This window comes from Erithacus rubecula (assembly GCF_903797595.1).
Source record: "Erithacus rubecula genome assembly, chromosome: 1".
NCBI classification, from domain to species: Eukaryota; Metazoa; Chordata; class Aves; order Passeriformes; family Muscicapidae; genus Erithacus; species Erithacus rubecula.
In genome coordinates, this window is record NC_136658.1 from 39,188,627 (window position 1) to 39,207,690 (window position 19,064).

At 34.4% G+C, this 19,064-nt stretch overlaps 1 protein-coding gene across 1 annotated transcript in view; it reads left to right on the forward strand.

Moving 5' to 3' along the window:
* The window catches only part of DYNC2H1 (dynein cytoplasmic 2 heavy chain 1), a 141,875-nt gene that overhangs the window by 20,825 nt on the left and 101,986 nt on the right, over positions 1-19,064 (forward strand). The window contains exons 26-50 of the mRNA XM_079331799.1: positions 9-391; positions 1,089-1,221; positions 1,313-1,430; positions 1,592-1,704; positions 1,793-1,912; positions 2,382-2,532; positions 3,776-3,978; positions 4,439-4,621; positions 4,956-5,138; positions 5,265-5,488; positions 6,058-6,173; positions 6,990-7,189; positions 7,841-8,105; positions 8,421-8,628; positions 8,999-9,128; positions 10,031-10,186; positions 10,779-11,038; positions 11,200-11,446; positions 12,148-12,299; positions 12,827-12,971; positions 14,120-14,222; positions 15,446-15,613; positions 15,733-15,857; positions 16,927-17,175; positions 17,974-18,082. Coding sequence (XP_079187925.1) covers positions 9-391; positions 1,089-1,221; positions 1,313-1,430; positions 1,592-1,704; positions 1,793-1,912; positions 2,382-2,532; positions 3,776-3,978; positions 4,439-4,621; positions 4,956-5,138; positions 5,265-5,488; positions 6,058-6,173; positions 6,990-7,189; positions 7,841-8,105; positions 8,421-8,628; positions 8,999-9,128; positions 10,031-10,186; positions 10,779-11,038; positions 11,200-11,446; positions 12,148-12,299; positions 12,827-12,971; positions 14,120-14,222; positions 15,446-15,613; positions 15,733-15,857; positions 16,927-17,175; positions 17,974-18,082 — 4,444 coding nt within the window. The remainder of the gene's footprint in view (positions 1-8; positions 392-1,088; positions 1,222-1,312; positions 1,431-1,591; positions 1,705-1,792; positions 1,913-2,381; positions 2,533-3,775; positions 3,979-4,438; positions 4,622-4,955; positions 5,139-5,264; positions 5,489-6,057; positions 6,174-6,989; positions 7,190-7,840; positions 8,106-8,420; positions 8,629-8,998; positions 9,129-10,030; positions 10,187-10,778; positions 11,039-11,199; positions 11,447-12,147; positions 12,300-12,826; positions 12,972-14,119; positions 14,223-15,445; positions 15,614-15,732; positions 15,858-16,926; positions 17,176-17,973; positions 18,083-19,064) is intronic.

A 19,064-nucleotide genomic window follows, 5' to 3' on the forward strand; every position in this document is an offset into this window, starting at 1 on the left:
TTAAATAGGATTTGAATTGTCGAGCTCAAGGTGAAATCACAATCAGAGAAGCATTACGTGAGCTTGAACTCTGGGGAGTTGGAGCTGTCTTTGTGTTAACAGATTATGAAGATAGCCAAGGCAAGACTATCAGGCTGATTAAAGACTGGAAGGACACAGTCAATCAAGTTGGAGATCATCGCTGTCTTCTACAGTCTCTTAAGGACTCTCCATATTACAAAGGTTTTGAAGATAAAGTGTCTGTCTGGGAAAAAAAGTTAGCTGACCTGGATGAGTACCTGCAGAATTTAAACCAAATTCAAAGGAAATGGGTCTATTTGGAACCAATATTTGGTCGTGGAGCTCTACCCAAAGAACAAGCTCGTTTTAACAGGGTTGATGAAAACTTCAGGTTAGTGTTATGGAATGTGACTTACCTTTTGTAGTATCTTTTACATGTAGTCTAGAACATTCTACCTGGTGAAAATATATGGAACAATTGGCATATGTATGGAGAAGAAGGTCAGTGCCAGGAGTTCCTATGATACACATGTATGATAGCAGCATATATATCTGAATAAGGGTGGTAATGTGATCAAGGCAGAAAAACACAAGATTAGTTGTAGCAGAAGAAGTAGAGGTGATGTAATTATTTTTTTATGAATCACCTTGAAGACTATCACTTTGTTCACTAAGAAGGTACACACAGAGTTTTGGGAGAAAGAGATGGTTTATTTGTTCCAAACAAAAATAAAATAAAGATAAAAAAAGATAAAAAATAGAGTAGGTTTTAGAAATACGGAAATATGTGTGCCATTATCTGTTTTGGCTTGAGTTGCAATGACTTAAATGGAAATAAAAGTCAAGAATTGAATTTTCTTGGTCCTGAGTAGAGAAATTTTAGCAAGAAACCATTGTTCTTAAATTATATTGGTGAGATGTTGAGGTAAATTCTGGAATGTTTCATTCTTAGTACTGAAACCTAAAAGTTACATATCAGCTGTTTATATTACTTACCTGTGTGTTAGTTTTTATTTACTTAACTTTATATATGTCATATTTAAATCAAAATTGTAATGGATTTATGAATTGTTTTTTTTTCTATCAAGATCCATTATGTCAGATATTAAGAATGACAATAGGATAACATCTCTGAATGCCCGTGCTGGAATAAAAAATACCTTAACTACCATACTTGACCAGCTTCAAAGGTGTCAGAAATCTCTGAATGAGTTTTTGGAGGTACAGTGAACATTTATGCATTTTTAAATAAAGAAAGTCAGTAAACTTGGGTTGAAATAAAAAAAAAATGATTTATTCTGTTTTTATATAGGAAAAGCGCTCCGCATTTCCAAGATTCTATTTTGTTGGAGATGATGACTTATTAGAAATTTTGGGACAGTCCACAAATCCTATGGTTATCCAGTCTCATCTTAAGAAACTTTTTGCTGGTAATGAATTAGTCTTTATTTGTGAAATTTACTTATTTAGACGTAAGTTTCTTTGAAGCCAAGTAATATGTTGCAGTTCCTCTCTTTCCATGACTAGACACTTAGTAATATATGTTTGATTTTGAGGATATGTAATTTTCTTGATGTTTTCTGATTAATAGGCATTAATAGTGTGAGCTTTGATGAAGAATGTAAATACATAACTGCCATGAAATCTGTAGAAGGAGAAACTGTGCCACTTAGAAATAAAGTTCTTCTATCAAATGATGTGGAGGTAAGAAAATCACATCCTAGTCTAGTTGAAACATCTTTCAGAAATTCATTTGTGATGTAATTTTTGTGTTTATTTGTCTCTTTGTCAGGTGTGGCTGAACAGTTTGGCTTTGGAGATGAAGGAGACCCTGAAGAAAATGTTAATTGACTGTGTTGATGCTGGAAAAAAATCACAAGGTTCAATTGATCCATCACTCTTTCCTTCCCAGGTAGTAGTTGGTCCAGTAATGCCACTGTGTAGTCTTAGAATTGCCAAATAAGTTGGTTTTTTTTAAAGTAATTAACTGTATGTTTAGATTTAGAAGAAAATAATGCAAATCAAATCCATTTTACTCATTTATCATGTAGAGATGTTCTTAAAAATATGTGCTCTTATTAAATTCCCTTGCAAATATTTTAAATATTCCAGTCTTTAACATGGCAATCTGACATACCACTAAATGGAAAAGACTTACTGTTTTGGATTACATTGCAAGTTTTGGCAAAATTTTGCCAAGTTTTAAGATGGCTTTATTTGTTCTTAGAATCATAGCAAATGTACAGCCTTGTTTAAAATTTATACAATAAAATATTTAAAATATCAGACATAATAAACAATTGCAAATTAATTGAAAAACTGGTTAGTTCTTATATGTGTTTGGTATTTATAAAATATAATTTTAACTTTCTCTTTCAAAGATTCTTTCCTTGGCAGAACAAATTCTGTTCACTGAAGATGTTGAAAGTGCTATCAAAAACCATAATCTGCCACAATTAGAATTGGAACTCACAGCTAAACTGGACCATTATACTAGCATTGGTAGTGCCATAGAAGATACTGGGAGTACAGGTATGCAAATGATAATTACTATGTAATTCTTTATTATGACTGCAGTTGTGTAGTATTTGACATTGTTTATTTAAAAAGAAATTACATAAATCTGTCTTAATTTGAATTCACAAAGCTGAGTTACATAAAGTCACCTATTACAGCCGAGAGCTGTAAATAAAATAAAAAACAAAATAAGCTAGTTATTCTCAAAACATGATTTTTCTGAATCTTACCTAGTCTGAATGGGTTGGAATAGTTACGCCTCAGAGTGCTTTTTCCTCTCTTTTGATGAGAGGTGAGGCTGTGAGTGACTGCTTCAGATAAAAAGTCTACACTGTAGGTTAGGTGAGGTGGCTTTTATCTTAGGTATAAAAACACTCAATATGTAGTTGATAATCTTTCACCACATTTGCATAGCTGCTTACTGTATTAAATTCTGGTTTACAATTTGTGAACTGTAAACATCTGATATATTGATTAGAAGTAGGATTCATATTGCCTAACTCCAGAGGTCTGTAAGTGTGGTTCTTTATCTGAGCTCCTTTTCTCTGCTCTTTCTATAGCTGTTTGAGAAATGTAATCAGTTACACAGGAGTGTTGATTTCATCTATTGTATAATACATTACATTAATGTTTTAGTTTGGGAAATAGGTGGGATTTTGAAGTGAGTTGTGATTATTCTTACTTAACATTTCTTTAATTCCCATCATGGAATGGCATAGAAACACAAAATGGATTTCTTTCAATGAAACTAAATTAGACAATATGCTCCAAGAGTACACTTAATGCACCGAATCTTTTAATGAACTTTCACTCCACATCACCATAATTTTTGTGAGTAAAATCTCCAGAGTGTGTGTAGTATGGTTTCAGGAGATCACCCAGCAGGTTGGTCCACATTGATTGCCCAAGTGGACGTGGCTATTAATGCTTCTTGGCATAAATTGCTTTGCAGAAAAGCTTCTCCCTCTTTTTTCCTCTCCCACTCTCTCTCCCCCTCTCCATCTGTCTCATCCCTCCTCCTCCCCACCCCACCTTGTAGAGGCAGGTAAATTAACTTCAAAATGACTGGAGTTGCATGATTTACACTGTTTGTCAGGATCTTATTTTATGCTGCTTAATTTAGAAAATAGAAAGCCTTTATATAATTCAATCAAGATCTAAATAAAATCTGCTTACAGCACAATTGAATTGTGAATGGTTAATGTGTGTCTTCTTTGCTACACTGGTGTGATTTTTACTTTTGTGTGATTATTTGCAGAATCTGGAATCCTTGAGCTCAAGCTTAAAGCTCTGATTCTTGATATCATTCATAACATTGATGTGGTGAAACAGCTGAATCAAGCTGAGGTTCACAGTGTTGAAGACTGGGCTTGGAAGAAACAGCTGAGATTTTACATGAATGACCAAAAATGTTATGTTCAGATGGTAGATGCTGAACTCCAATACACTTATGAATATCAGGTATGGTATTTTTACATAGTGGCTTTTATACGAGTCAAACACTTTCTCATTTCATACATGCTGCTGATTGTCTCCTAACTGTTACCATTTTTCTAAACTTTCAACATGCTATTTCCTAGAAAATATTAAAAGATAGGGTAATAATTTAAATTTGTGATGCTGATAGGGTAAATATAAGTTGTATCAAAGTAGCTGCATTATCATATACATATTCTTTAATATGCTTGCTTTTATATATCCAAGTGCAATTTCATCTGTAGTTGTGAAAAAATCTGAACAATACATTGGCATTTGATATAAAAACCAGGAAAGCTTTGTAATCAAATTCATATTCTTAATGATACAGAAATTTTGGCTGTTGCTTTATATATCAAATTAATTACTTGGGAATATAGTTAATGAAATTAAATTGCCAGTATTTTCTGTCTACCAATCAATACAATTTGTTTTGTTTCTGCAGGGGATTTCCCAAAAACTTGTTTATACACCTTTGACAGATAAGTGTTACCTGACTCTTACTCAGGCCATGAAGATGGGCCTTGGAGGAAATCCCTATGGTCCAGCTGGAACTGGAAAGACTGAATCAGTAAAGGCCTTGGGTGGGATTCTTGGAAGACAAGTATTAGTCTTTAATTGTGATGAGGTGAATATGGTTTTGTTTTATTTAGGAAATGGATATCTATACCTATACTTCATAAAGCAATATTATATTCCAGAAATGATATTAATGTTACAATACCGAGTTAACAAGTTTTATTGTTATTATTATTATTATTATTATTATTATTAGTAGTAGTAGTAGTAGTAGTAGTAGTAGTAGTTGTATTAAAATTATTTTGGAAATTATTCTGATAAGTTGTCAGTTGCAATAGGAAATTTGTGGATGGTTTCAAGGACATGCTTTTTAGTATATGGGAAGACATTATTTTATATTTTCTTTTTATTTTAATTTTGACAACATTCTTTTCAATTTTGAGGGCATTGATGTGAAGTCGATGGGACGCATATTTGTGGGCTTGGTGAAGTGTGGTGCCTGGGGCTGTTTTGATGAATTCAATAGACTTGAGGAAGCTGTATTGTCTGCAGTATCCATGCAGGTTCAGACAATTCAACATGCATTGAAAAAACACAGTCCTGTATGTGAGATGCTTGGCAAAAAGGTACAGCAAAACTTAATTATCTTTTCCACTTAAAAACTGACTACTGTAACTAAACATAAACTACCCAGCATTTCTCAATACTATTTCATCTGACAGTATATCATTACAATGCACTTCTAATGCTAGGTTGAAATGGATCCTAATTCTGGAATTTTTATCACTCTGAATCCTGCTGGAAAAGGTTATGGAGGAAGACAAAAACTGCCTGATAACCTCAAGCAACTTTTCAGGCCAGTTGCTATGACTCATCCAGACAATGAGCTCATTGCAGAAGTTATTTTGTATTCAGAAGGCTTTAAGGATGCTAAAATACTGGGCAGAAAATTAGTGGCTGTTTTTAATCTAGCAAGGTAAGATATTGCCACCCCATCTCTTCCCTCTTTAGTAAAATTACTAATTCTCTTCACTTGTAGCTCTTAAATCTAAATGGTTTACAGTGCAAATCTCTGTACCGATTCTTTTAACTTACAAAGTTAAAACAGTCCAATATATTGGGAGGTCGAGATGTGAAAATATCTTGAATTCAGTTGCAATCTCAAGGGAGCAAACTGCTGCTCCCCTGGTATCTCACTAAATGTAAATGTGAGCATATGAATGCTCATAAGCATTGTGTTGTATTGAACTCTTCAAATTATTGAAATGCAAGTGACTGGTTAAAACTATGTGTATTAGAGAGTGCAAAGATCAGAAGTTATAGTGAATGCTGTTAGGGTTAGTAACAAATACATGTTGAGTATAACCCTCTGAAAATTGCTGTGTGTCATTGCTGTATTTCTGAAATGCATTTCAGATGACACTACAAATATGTGCCAGATTGTCTTTTGACCAAACCTGTATTATAAGTGTGTTTATTCACCAGCCCAAAATTTCACATTCTGTCACCAAGAGCTTATCATAATATTAATGTTTTTAAATTCAGGGAGCTTCTGACACCACAGCAGCATTATGATTGGGGTTTACGAGCACTGAAGACTGTTTTGAGAGGCTGTGGCAGTCTTCTTCATCAGCTGAAGAGAAGCAATGCAAAGCAAGAAGGTAAGATTGACCATACCAAACTTCTGATTCTTTAGGATTTTGTAAAAATATTGTTCACTCCAGCTTTCTTGTTCACTAGTGTTTTAAAAAGCAGATTTTTTTTACAGATTGTATCTGTAGGCAATTTAGAAAAGAAGAAAATATCTGTGAAAGCCCACCTTCACTAGGAGACCACAAAAGATTTGTAATATTCTAGGTTGAGTTTTTATGTAATAATAAGAACACAGATTAGAGGACTTCATTTGGGAATCATTTAAAATGATTCTCAAAGACTTGTTTTCACTTGGCTTGGGAGAGGAAAGTTGATCCTCTGATGCTGTCAGTATTCTTTAGTTACCAGACCATTTTGACTCTATTTGAGTTTTGCAAAAGTTGTCACATGGCACTAGATTCAGATTGGCAGAGACAAATATAAGAATAGTAGAAGTGATAGAAATATATTGGACTAGACTGAGTCACTGCATTTTAAAAATATTTTTTTAAGTTGTTGTTTAGGTGTAAATGAGAGGAAATTAATGTGGAATGGCTGAGCAAACAGCTTTAGGAGACAAGTACTGGTTCCTATTTGCTTAAACAGCATATATCAGAAAGTTTGCAGATTTTGGCAGAACAAGTGGTCTGCATCTGACAAGCATCATAGCCACCTCATATCTGTATAGGATGCATTTGTGGGCATATATCATACTTACAGTAAGTGTGCCTGGCTGTGCCTAACTTCCAGGTAGAATGGTACATGAACTGGAATTTTGGAATCTATGCTTCAATTCTACATGGACACAGCTTAGATTGATCTGTTGTCTTTATTTTTCTTTCCAGTTAATGAAAGTCACATAGTGGTTCAAGCTTTGCGGCTGAACACCACATCAAAGCTTACATTTGCAGACTGTACACGTTTTGATGAGCTGGTTAAAGATGTGTTTCCTGGCACTGATTCTAAAGATGTGGAATATGCTGAGTTAACTGCTGCTTTGCAACAAGTCTTTGAAGAAGCAAACTTGGAAATCATAAGCACACAGGTGAAAACAGTTGTTGCATCAACTACAGCAATAAAAGAGCATTATTCTGATGAGAGCTGATTAATGCTACATTCATTTGACTAATTCCTGTTTCCTTTTGAAAAATCTTCTATAAAAAAGTGAGAATAACTGGTAGTTAGATTTTAACCACATATACACAAAAGATTAGATGTATGTTTGAAGCATGGTACATCAGTTATGTAATCAAAAGAAAAATAGTGCAAGGAAAATTAAGATGTGAACAAGTGACACACAGTTTCCTTCAAGGCAGGTAAAAATGCCAGTGAATATTTTGGACAGTGAAAGAATGTAATATGTGAATATTGGGTTTTCACAAGCAGTTCTCTGCCTTGGTTTTCTTTATTTATTGTAGAACTGGATGAAGTTTTGTGACTGAAGATTTGTTAAATTTTCATTAAAAATATGCCCAATTAGTATTAATAATTTAGTGCAGTGCTTCTAGCATGGAAAATGAATTTCTTAATAAAATTTAGTATCATAATTTTAAATATACCTGCTAATATCTATTGTTTAAAAAACCAAAATTATATAAAGTGTCAACATGCAAAGTAAATCTCAGAAATACTGTAAAAGAACATATTTGATTTAGCCTTATAGTTTCACACAGCCATTATCTCTTTCCCTGTCTAGATCAAGAAGGCTTTGGAGCTATACGAGCAGCTGCGTCAGAGAATGGGCGTAGTTATCGTAGGTCCCAGCGGTGGAGGTAAATCAACGCTCTGGCGGATGCTGAAGACAGCCCTTGGTAAAACTGGCAGAGTGGTGAAGCAGTACACCATGAATCCCAAAGCCATGCCTCGGCACCAGCTGCTGGGCCGCATTGACATGGACACCAGGGAGTGGGCTGATGGAGTGCTTACCAACAGTGCTCGGCACGTGGTGCGGGAGCCCCCAGGTGCGGCCGATACACTCAGATTACTGACACCCCTCCTTTTCCAGTGCTTCTTTATACTCTGCTATTGCTTGTGCATAGCATAAGGCAGGACAAACTTCTGGTAGCAATTGTAGCCGAAAGCCTCAGTACATTCTTTACAAATTTTGTGATAAGAAAGCAAAAGTAGGCAGCAAAAAGTAAAGCATGTGAGCAGTGCCTTCAGAGAACTGTAAGTCATGATGAAGGAAGAATAATAAATGACATTAAGATAGCAAGGAGTGATATTTTTAACTGTATTTCTTGGGTTTGATATTTTATTTTTGTGTCTGGAAATAGATGTTACTTCATGGATAATTTGTGATGGTGATATTGATCCTGAATGGATTGAATCGTTGAATTCTGTTTTGGATGACAACAAGTTGTTGACTATGCCCAGTGGAGAAAGAATTCAGTTTGGTTCAAATGTCAACTTTATATTTGAAACTCATGACCTTAGCTGTGCCTCTCCTGCTACAATATCTCGAATGGGAATGATCTTTCTGAGGTAAGACACAGGAGTATTACATACTTTAAGCAAACACATACTTACTTTTCTTGAAAGGTATTCTGAAGTGAAGGGACCAGTTGGTTTGTTGCTTACACTTAGGAAACCAATCACTGGGGAAGTTTCTTTAGGTTAGGAAGTTTCTTGAGGTTGCATATCCCTTCTGTAGTGTTTCTAATAAACTTTTCACTAAAATACCTCAGATTTTTTTCTAAAAGACATTGTGTTTACTGGACAGCCCAAATATTGGTTAGAAATTGTTAAAATATTTTACCAGACTCTTTCTGGAATTGTGTTTTTCCTTTAAAACAGTCTATTTAAAGACATTGGTGTCTTGTATTTATCTGAAATTTGTTTTGTTTTGACTTAGTGATGAAGATACAGATCTTAATGCACTAATAAAGTCTTGGATAAGAAGTCAACCTGAAGAATGCAGATACAACCTTGAAAATTGGATTGGGGACTATTTTGAAAAGGCTTTAAACTGGGTTGTAAAGAAGGTTGGTAAATGAATACCTAATCAAGTTTCAGCTTCTGTTAAGTATGATCCATTTTTCTTGTTCAACACTGAATAGATAATTCCGATTAATTTTTGAACTGTAATAAAAAAAAATCTCAGTGCTTTTTTGATAGAGTTATAGAATTGTAGAATATCCTGTGTTAGAAGGGACCCACAGGGATTATTGAAGTCCAGTTCCTGGCCCTGCACAGGACCACCCCAAGAATCAAACCATACTCCTGCAAGAGTTGTCCAAACCCTTCTTCTACTCTGTCAGGATTGGTGCTGTGATCACACTAATGATGCTTCCCAGACTCCCCTTCTGGAGGAGCTGGATTTGCATTCATCAAGTAGCTTATGTGCTGAAAATATTTTTTAGGAGACTTCCCAACTGCTGTGGCCAGTGTTCTAGTGTTTAAGAGATGTGCGTTATCTCCTCCTGGGGAACATACATTGTCCTGTTGTGTTCTTCTAATTATTTTTCCTCCTAGTTCTTTTACCCATGGCAATTTTTTGATTTTTAAAGTCTCAAATGAAATACATGGTGTTCCTGAGGCTGCAAATTCTCGTTGGTACCAAAAAGAAAAATCCATAAAAAATCTGTTAAAAAGGATGATTTCCAGTGTACAGTTATGTTTATTCCTTATAGATTCTCAAAATCTGTGAGGAAAATTTTGATTGCTTATCCTAAATTACATGAACTCTTAGTCTGGAATTAAAACCTCTGAATCAATGCTTAGAAATAATTGAATATCAAGTGAGTTTTCTAAAACAATAGCAGTGTTGAGATCTTTCCTCAGTTGTGCAAATGTCAAAAAGCAATGAGTAATAACAACATGCTAGTAACACATCATGTTTATATTGAGGAAAATATTTAAATCTAGTACAACTTTCAATTTTCAGAATGACTTTGTAGTAGAAACAAGTTTAGTTGGAACTGTGATGAATGGACTGTCTCATCTTCATGGAAGTACTGATCGTAGGCAGTTTATTATTAACTTGTTACGTGGTCTTGGTGGCAATCTCAACATGAAGTCACGACAAGAATTTGCAAAAGAGGTAATCTCTGTGCTCTAATTTGATTTTGATTTGTGTTTTCTGTAGAAAGATAGCTGAGAAGTGAAGGAATGTTTTATGTGTCACTGATACATTGCATCCATCCCAGATAGCAATCTGGTCCTGCACCAAGAGATAGTGGAATGCCTTTGTCCATACTGCTTAGTGCAAGGACCCACTGTAGCAGACTGTGATTGTCTGTACTTATTGTATATGTAATTCAGATTTATTTTTGTGGGGTTTTTTTTCTGTTCAGAATACTTGAAATGGTAACAGGACTTTGCACCTCATCAGGGAGGTGTTCTTAGGTATTCTTCGAATGGGAGCCTAATATAAAAAAAATATTGAAGCTTTTCTAAGTGCAATTTAATTTCTTTATATTATGAAAAGTGGAAGAGTAATATATTATTGTTTAGTTAAGGGCTTAATCATAAAGCATATGCGTGATATGATTGAATTTTCAAAGGCAACCTCAAACTATAGAATAATTGTATATTTGATCTTACATAAATATTCTTTGAACATTATTTAGACTAGCTTGAAATCTTATTAGAGTATGGATTTAATAGAAACTGTATTTTTATTTTTTTTAAAGATCTTCAGTTGGGCACAAGAGTCTCCTCCTGATCCAAGGAAGCCCCTGGACACATATTATGACACAGACAGTGGAGAGCTAATGCTGTATCAGCTGAAAAAACCTGAAAATCTGACAGCTGATGACTTCAGTAATCTCCAAACACTTCCAGTCATCCAAACCCCTGACATGCAGAGAGGTTTAGATTACTTTAGACCATGGCTAGATATTAATAATAAACAGCCATTTCTTCTTGTGGGTCCTGAAGGATGCGGAAAAGGGTAAAAAATAGTTCCTATTTTAAGTAAAAGATACTCCTAGTTTTTTGACAGAATTTGTAATTTTTTTAATAATGCTTAATTCAAAATCTCTAAAATACCTTTGGATACACAGCATTTTAATTTATTTATGCCTGTATGTATGTACATGCTTGGTTTTCTAGGATGCTGCTTCACTATGCATTTTCTCAGCTGCGCTCCACTCAGATTGCCACTGTTCACTGCAGTGCACAGACTACTTCTCAACATCTTCTACAGAAATTAAGTCAAACTTGCATTGTAATCAGCACAAACACTGGGCGAGTGTACAGACCTAAGGACTGTGAAAGGCTTGTTTTGTACTTAAAAGACATCAATCTACCCAAACCTGATAAATGGGGAACTAGCACTCTCGTGGCTTTTCTGCAGCAGGTGAGCACTTATGTCTATTATTTATAAAGAGACTTAAGTATACTGGATATAATTTAATGTATTTAGTAAATACCTATATTGATTAATTTCAGTGTTGAAATCCTGCATCCTATACTAGCTTTAGTTTTGTTTGTGCTTTAATAGACTATGGAGGTGTCAACCAGAAATAAGATACCATTTTTATTTGGCTGATATTTATAAATATATAAAGACAGCGCTCATCTCAATGAGTTACAGTGCAGTAGACACATGAATGACAAGAAGGTTGCCAGGAGCAGTTAGCATGGATTCTCAGGGGCAGCATGCTTGATGAGGGATAGAGAGTGAATATAGTCCACCTGCACTTCACTAAGACCACTGATGCTGTCTCCCAAAAGATCCTCACAAGAAAAGCTGTTGATATGGGCTACATAAGCAGATAGTGAAGTGATTTGTAAGCTGGCTGCAGAGCCAGGCCCAGAGGGTGACCATCAGTAGTAAAGAGTCTACTTGGAATCCATGATCTGTTTTAACATCTTCATTAGTGATCAGGATAATGGAGTCCTGCAAATCTTCAGATGACAAAATTGTGCAGAGTAAGACACCTTAGGCAATTAAGAAAGCAGAAATAAATGGTATACTTCTCACTATTTTATTATATTTTATTTTGTATGATGCTCTGTTGGCTTTCCTTTAATTGAGTATTTATTTAATTTTTACAGGTTCTTACATATCAAGGATTTTATGATGAAAATCTGGAATGGGTTGGTTTAGAAAACATCCAAATTGTGGCTTCCATGTCAGCTGGAGGAACATTAGGAAGACATAAACTTACCTCCAGGTTTACTTCTATTGTTCGTCTCTGTGCAATTGAGTAAGTATATGTAAATTAGTCTAACTCTCAGAACTCAGATTCAGCCTCTCTTTATAAAGACCTCTTGTCAATTTAGTGTTTGCAAAGATGTGGCTCTTCCAGTTTTTGTCTTTTCTCACAGTTTGTGAATGTCAGATTTGGTGCTGTTTGGTGCTTCTTGGCACCAGAGTCCAGCTGAGAGGGATCTATCTACAGCTTCCTGATGGTAGTGAAGTGTTTGAAATGTGTTTCCTGTTGGATAATTTTGATTGCAGTGCACTGCTTTCTGCAGCATTATGTTAAGGTGCTATTTGGTTAAACAGTTAGAGAAATTGAAGTTTATTTATTTATTTTTAAGTTTGATCATATCAACAAGTTTATTTAGGAAATTTCTGAGAGTGGCCTAATGCAATAAAATGATAATTTTCCTTAGCTGCTGGATAGAAATGATATTCAATGAAATTTCTCAGTAATTGTGTATATAAGTTTAACTCAGTTTTAATTAAATAGAAGAAGTCCATAACGATTTAGTTTTTTTTCCTTTTTAGCTATCCAGAAAGAGAACAACTGCAAATTATTTATAGTGCCTACTTGGAACCTGTACTACAGAAGAACCTAAAGAATCACCCTGTTTGGGGTTCTTTAGCAAAAATACATCAGCTAGCAGGATCTATGGTTCAGATCTATGAACAGGTATGGAAACCTTTTTTCTTTCTTGAAGGAGATGGAGAATTCAGATATTTTATGACAAATAATTAGCTTTTGATATTAACAAGTGAGTAAAAAGGTTTATCAGTATTAAAATATAAACTGATATATTTTTTAATAAAGTTGACATCAATTTTGGAACTTCTTATTTTCAGAGAGTCCTAGGTATTAGCAGCAAGCAGAGGAAACAGTAAGTGCTCTTGCTTTTCCACAGATTTGTTTTAGGATTTTGGCATACATCTTAATATTTCTATATTTTCAGTTCCTGATTTATAAAATGTAGACACTAATGTTTTCCTAGTTAATGGATGAGGAGACAGTGCAGCAGATGATTGTGTGCCCAGTAGTTATGGATGCTGTTATGAAGACAGAAGGAGATATGAAGATGGAGTCCTCTACAAACATCAAAGACTACATATTAAAATTTTGCACTGTTAAAACCAGGCGTTTAGAATTGGATACAAGTTCATTTTAGCCTCCTGTTTTAAATTCTGTGAATTCTATCTAGCACAATGCTCAACTACTTGCTTTTCCTAATCTGTTCATAGTCTTACTGGGGAAGGTAGAATGTGCCAATGTCCCCATCCAGGCAGAAGCATGATACATCCTTATGACTACAGTGTGGGTATAGTCATTGGCTGACATGCACCTTTAGCAGGAGATTAGTATGACCTTATCAATGTATTCCAAGGAGTTCAAGTTTCATTAACTTAAATTCAAATATCCTCTCTGGGAGAAGAGTAAATATGAAATATTTTGTAGTGAGAAAGCATTACTAATTTAGGTAGGTTTTAGTGAGAAAATGTTAATATTTTAAGGTAGGTTTTTATTATATTTCAGTATTGCTTTTGTGTTTCATTTTTGGTATTGTTTTAAAAAAATACGTATTTTGTCTAATAATACTGCACTAACAGCCCTAGGTGAGATGTGCAGTTGTTTCCATCAAAAATAGTACAGAAAAACATGTTCATAGAAAGTCTTTCATGGTCAGGAAACAAGATTTAAACAAAGAGTGATTCATAAAATATCTAAATGTTCACCAGCTAGAAAACTAATCTGTCTGGTACCTTAGAAAAGGTGCTGTACATTTTACAATACCACTTTTTTTTCCTTTCCTTAACTCCCATTTTTAGGTACGAGCAAAATTCACAGTTGATGATCACAGCCATTACCTTTTTACACCATGTATTCTTACTCAGTGGGTTCTTGGTTTATTCAGATACCATTTGGAAGGTGGTAAGTCACTTACATGGTTTTCATTAATAAAGTAGTTCTAAAATGGCCTAGATTATTATTGATGTCAGACTTACTGTTGGCTCCACATTGATCTTTTTAAACTGTGAACTGTCTGTAAGTCAATAGAGGGAAAAAGTGCCTGACAGTTCATTCCGTAACATGAGAGTAAGCAAATTTATAAAAATCCAATGAGATTTTAAATTATGTGTGGGAGCTATTTATGGTTTAAGGGAAGTTAGTAGGTTGGGACTGCATTCTTACTATGGGAATTTGAACTGTGCCACTTACTCTTCACTTTTTTGTTCTGTGATTTTTTGTGTTTTGTGTTGGATTTTTTTGAGCATATGTGTTGTTTTCCAGAGTCCCAGAGCCTTGCCTCTCCTGCTTATCCTGCTATACCTGTTTATCTGGTTTATACACATACCTCATTGTCTGCTTTCTAATATTGTTTTTGTCTCTGAATTTGGTATTATTACTGTATCATGTGTAATTACTCATTATGTTTTAGCTCTTACATTAATTAGAAGGTTGCATAGGGGGCTGCTTAAAGACAATAAAAGTTACAAGAATGCTGTGCTCCCTCTCCACTTATTTTCTGGAACCATGAGATGGTAAATGCAGCTTGAATGATGTCAGAAAAGCTGCACTGACAATCAATGAATGGGTAATCTCAGCTAATTTAAGGACTTTTTAGTTGTTTCTAATGTTGACATATGCATGTGCTTTTCCAGTGATGAACAAAGCTTGTTATTTATTTATCTTCCTTTTTACTTGTCTGAGGAATATTAAGATTTTGAGTCTCTAGGGCATTTTCTAATACATACTGTTTTGGGTATTTATACTTATTTTAGTATTTGTTATCAGTCTTTCTCTTCCCATTTAAAAACGTCTTCTGGATTTTCTTGGTTTCATTGTCTGGAAAACTGACTTTTAATTTTAACTTTGTGTGCAACACCTTGTTAATTTTTCATTGAAGCTGACACTTGTTTTAGTAGAAAGAACTTGTTTTAATAGAATATATTTCATTTAATCTTGTTATGATCCAAAAAGAAATTATTAAGAATCACTTCGTGATGTTTACTTTTTTCTCTTATTTCTTCCTTACCGATGCTCTCCTGATGGTATGTAATTTCTCTTGCTCATTTTCAATTTCATATTTTAAAGTGGAAATGGAAACATTTATTATAAATATATAAAATTAATTCTCTCCTTAAATTTTGTAGGTTCATTGATACAAACTGCAGACTTTGTATTGGAAGTTCTTGCTTATGAAGCACGTCGCTTGTTCCGTGACAGAATTGTTGGCATGAAAGAACTTCAAGTATTTGATAACATTTTGTCCAAAGTGTTTCAAGATGATTGGGGCTCAGATGTTCTGGAAAATATGGCAGGTAAGCCATTTGAAGCATATCACACAAACATGAAATATTTGTTTAGGAAATGCCTAATCAAGTTAGATAGCATATGAGTTGAACACCTAAAGTTTCAATGTTTCCTTGTTTTTCCACAGATGCCTTTTATGTAACCTGGGGAGCTTGTCAAGAGGCATTCATCAGACCAGGCCAGGCACTACCAGCACATGGGAAGCCACTTGGCAGACTAAACTCAACAGACTTGAAAGATGTTATTCAAAAAGTGAGACACATTTAAAGAATATACACAGCAAGGGATTACAGCAATGATTCTAGACAGACTTTGCAAAGGGTAACATGCAAGCAACCAGGTTTATGCTGGGGGCTACCTCTTGTTCAGAGTATCACCTTTTGCATTTGGTAAAGCAAGGGAGGACTTCTGATGTTATGTGGCAGGCAGTAGGAAATATGTAGCAAGGTTATGCTAATGAAAGGACAGCAGTTGCATTTGCTGCTGATTTAGAACAGTTTGGTGAGCCAACGTTTTGAGAAACATTTGTGTACATATATATTTGTGTATTTGAGTACCTAAGTGTTTTATTATTCCAAAAAGTGAGCTTGATGAAGAAATGCAAACGTTTTAACTCTTCTAGGCTATCTGATTTTTAGGATGAGAGTTTAGAGATCATCACCTTTATTGTAGTATTTGACAGATTGCTCTTGCAGATGGGATACTTCCTCTCTTTAAGTGCCAACCTGTGACCAATACACTGTATGGGAAATGATGAAATGGCCTCAGTAAGCAGGGAGTTGGTTGTTTGTTTTTTTTTTTCTGACTGCACGGTTACATTGAGCTTCAAAGATGAGGTTTTAATAAGTATAACAAGGTCACAATTTAATCATAGGATCTGTTGTTGTGTATGTTTCATTAGGAACTTCCATAATCTGCAATTATGCAGCAATTAGGTGCCTAAAACACTCTCCTGAGTTACTAATTAATCTGTAATCAGAGACACAGCTCAGACTTTTTTCTGGTCCATTATTCAGTTTTAATTAGTTCAGTGGTAGATTCCTATTTCAATATATCAAAGACTTCCAGGGTGTTCTGGTGCTGGACTTCGTGTACTATGTTCATTATTGATATATCTCCTACTCATAAAGGGTATGTGAGGTATCTAAATTCTGTCACAAAAATAATTTGTTTTTGGAATGAAGACCAGTGTGGTCTCTTAAGCTCTTAAGCCCTTCTTTTCTAAATGTTTAAATATTGGATGTTTTCATATCTCACTGCTTTTATTTATTATTAGTGATCAGATTTTTTTTTCTCTTTTTTATTTATTTTTTTTTAATAGGGTATCATTCATTATGGACGGGACAAAAAAGAGATAGATATTTTACTATTCCATGAAGTCCTCAGTTATATTTCCAAAGTGGACAGAGTGCTGAGTTCTCCTGGAGGATCACTTCTTTTGGCAGGACGGAGTGGTGTAGGTCGTCGGACTGCTACCTCTTTAGTTAGTCATATGCATGGAGCTGTTCTGATTACTCCCAAAATTTCCAGAGGTTATCAGCTGAAGCAGTTCAAAAGTGATCTAAAATATGTAAGTCACTTCAATATTCTTCTAACATATACCTATATGTTAAAGAAAAAAAAGAGAATATGGTAATTTTGAAGGACACAAAAGGTTGTGTAAAAGAAATATTTTAAGCAAAGAAAAATGACAGTCTGAATAAAACAAGTAATTTTTAAGAAGTTCTCACTTCAGATGTTTATACTGTTCTTCACAGTAACTAACTGAAACTCCAGTTTTTAGAATACCAGAGCTCTTTTTGATTGTTGTAGAACCTATAAATGTGAAGTTTATTGGAAAGGTTTTTTCATGTATATGTTTCCATTTTCATATTGGTTAATACTTCTATTTTCTTTCTCTGCTATGATCTGCCAGTTAATAGTAGTTGAATCTAAAATTTTATTGATTGAGGAAAGTATATATTACTTAAAATTACATATTGTTTAAAACTAGATGCAATCAATAGTTTCTCATTACCTTCAGCAATGCTAAAGAAAGTTCTAGATCTATGCGTACACAAAAGAGTGATACAGTTCTGTCATTGAATCATATACATAAATATACTCTATGAAAGATTCTGTGTTAATTCTTTTTTCATTACTAAAATGTATATCTAGGTAAAATGTTCTTTATATCTCTTTTAACTGAATCACCTGGAAATCTTTTATTAATATTTAGTAGTGTAGATGCTGTGGAGAAAATACTTATGTAATCTGTAGTCAAGGTAAGATTATGATGCTTGTTGGTCCCTTCCAGCTCAGGATATTGTATGATTATAATTCTTTTCTGGACAATACACTGAGATTTAAATGTCCTCCCTGCTTCTAGGTGATGGAACTTGCAGGCATTGAAGCACAGCAGGTGGTATTGCTGCTCGAAGACTATCAGTTTGTTCATTCCACTTTCCTGGAGATGGTCAACAGTTTACTGTCCTCAGGTAAGTAAAGTCCAAAGAGATTTTGATACTAGTTTTATTATGCAGACTTAGCTCAACAAGGCAGAATTAGATGATGTTTTCTAACTTTATGTCTTTATCAGAAGGTTTAGTTAGGTTTCTGTGCTGTTTTAATTAGAGTAATGTAAGAACCTGACTCAAGGATCACTTAGTTGTCCTTTAATTTACGCTGTAGTACAGGTGCTTTTAGTTCCTCTAATTCATTTCAAGGAGTTATTTATAGCAGTATAATAGCAAAATGAAAATGCATTCTGCTCTACAGCTTCCCTTTTATAATAAAAATAAGAATTGAGAGGTTTACAATGTTTTACTAGATTGTATAGACTGAGTCCTTTAATTAAATAGTCACCAGCAAAGCTTGCTTTTCTGAAGGTAGTGAGATGATAAATAGCAGTAACAAATAAGAAAAGTGACTTTATTTTACTGCCCAGCTTTGTTCCTGGATCAGAGAGAAGATCATTGAAGGACTGAGTCAGAGTTGCTAAATGATTTTTTTGGAACTGCTGTAGTTTAAGAGCTGATTGATAAGACAACCAGATTTTCCTGTCTCTCAGGTGCTACCCCAAATCTACTCACAGTATCAGATTTTCATCAACCAGTGTTAAAACTTAATGTCTGGGGATCTAGACAGCTACTCACTGGCATGTTCCTATGTCCTGGTATATGACAGTTTATTTTGATTTATTTTGTGTGCAGTACTGGGTCACTCTCTTTGAAAGAGTTTTTTTCAAACACATTTCAGCAATATAAACACAGTAGACTGTTAAATAGAATCACTGTTATTTGTTTTTTTGTTTTGTGTTATCATGAAAAGAATGATTAAGTATGTGGGATAACACTCACGGAAGTATCGAGGTGAATACTATAAAATTTGAATTCTCTATACAGAGTATTCAATGGAAAACTTCAAAGCAATTTAAAAAATTATAGTGTATTTTATCTGACTTAAATTCATTCTTGAAAC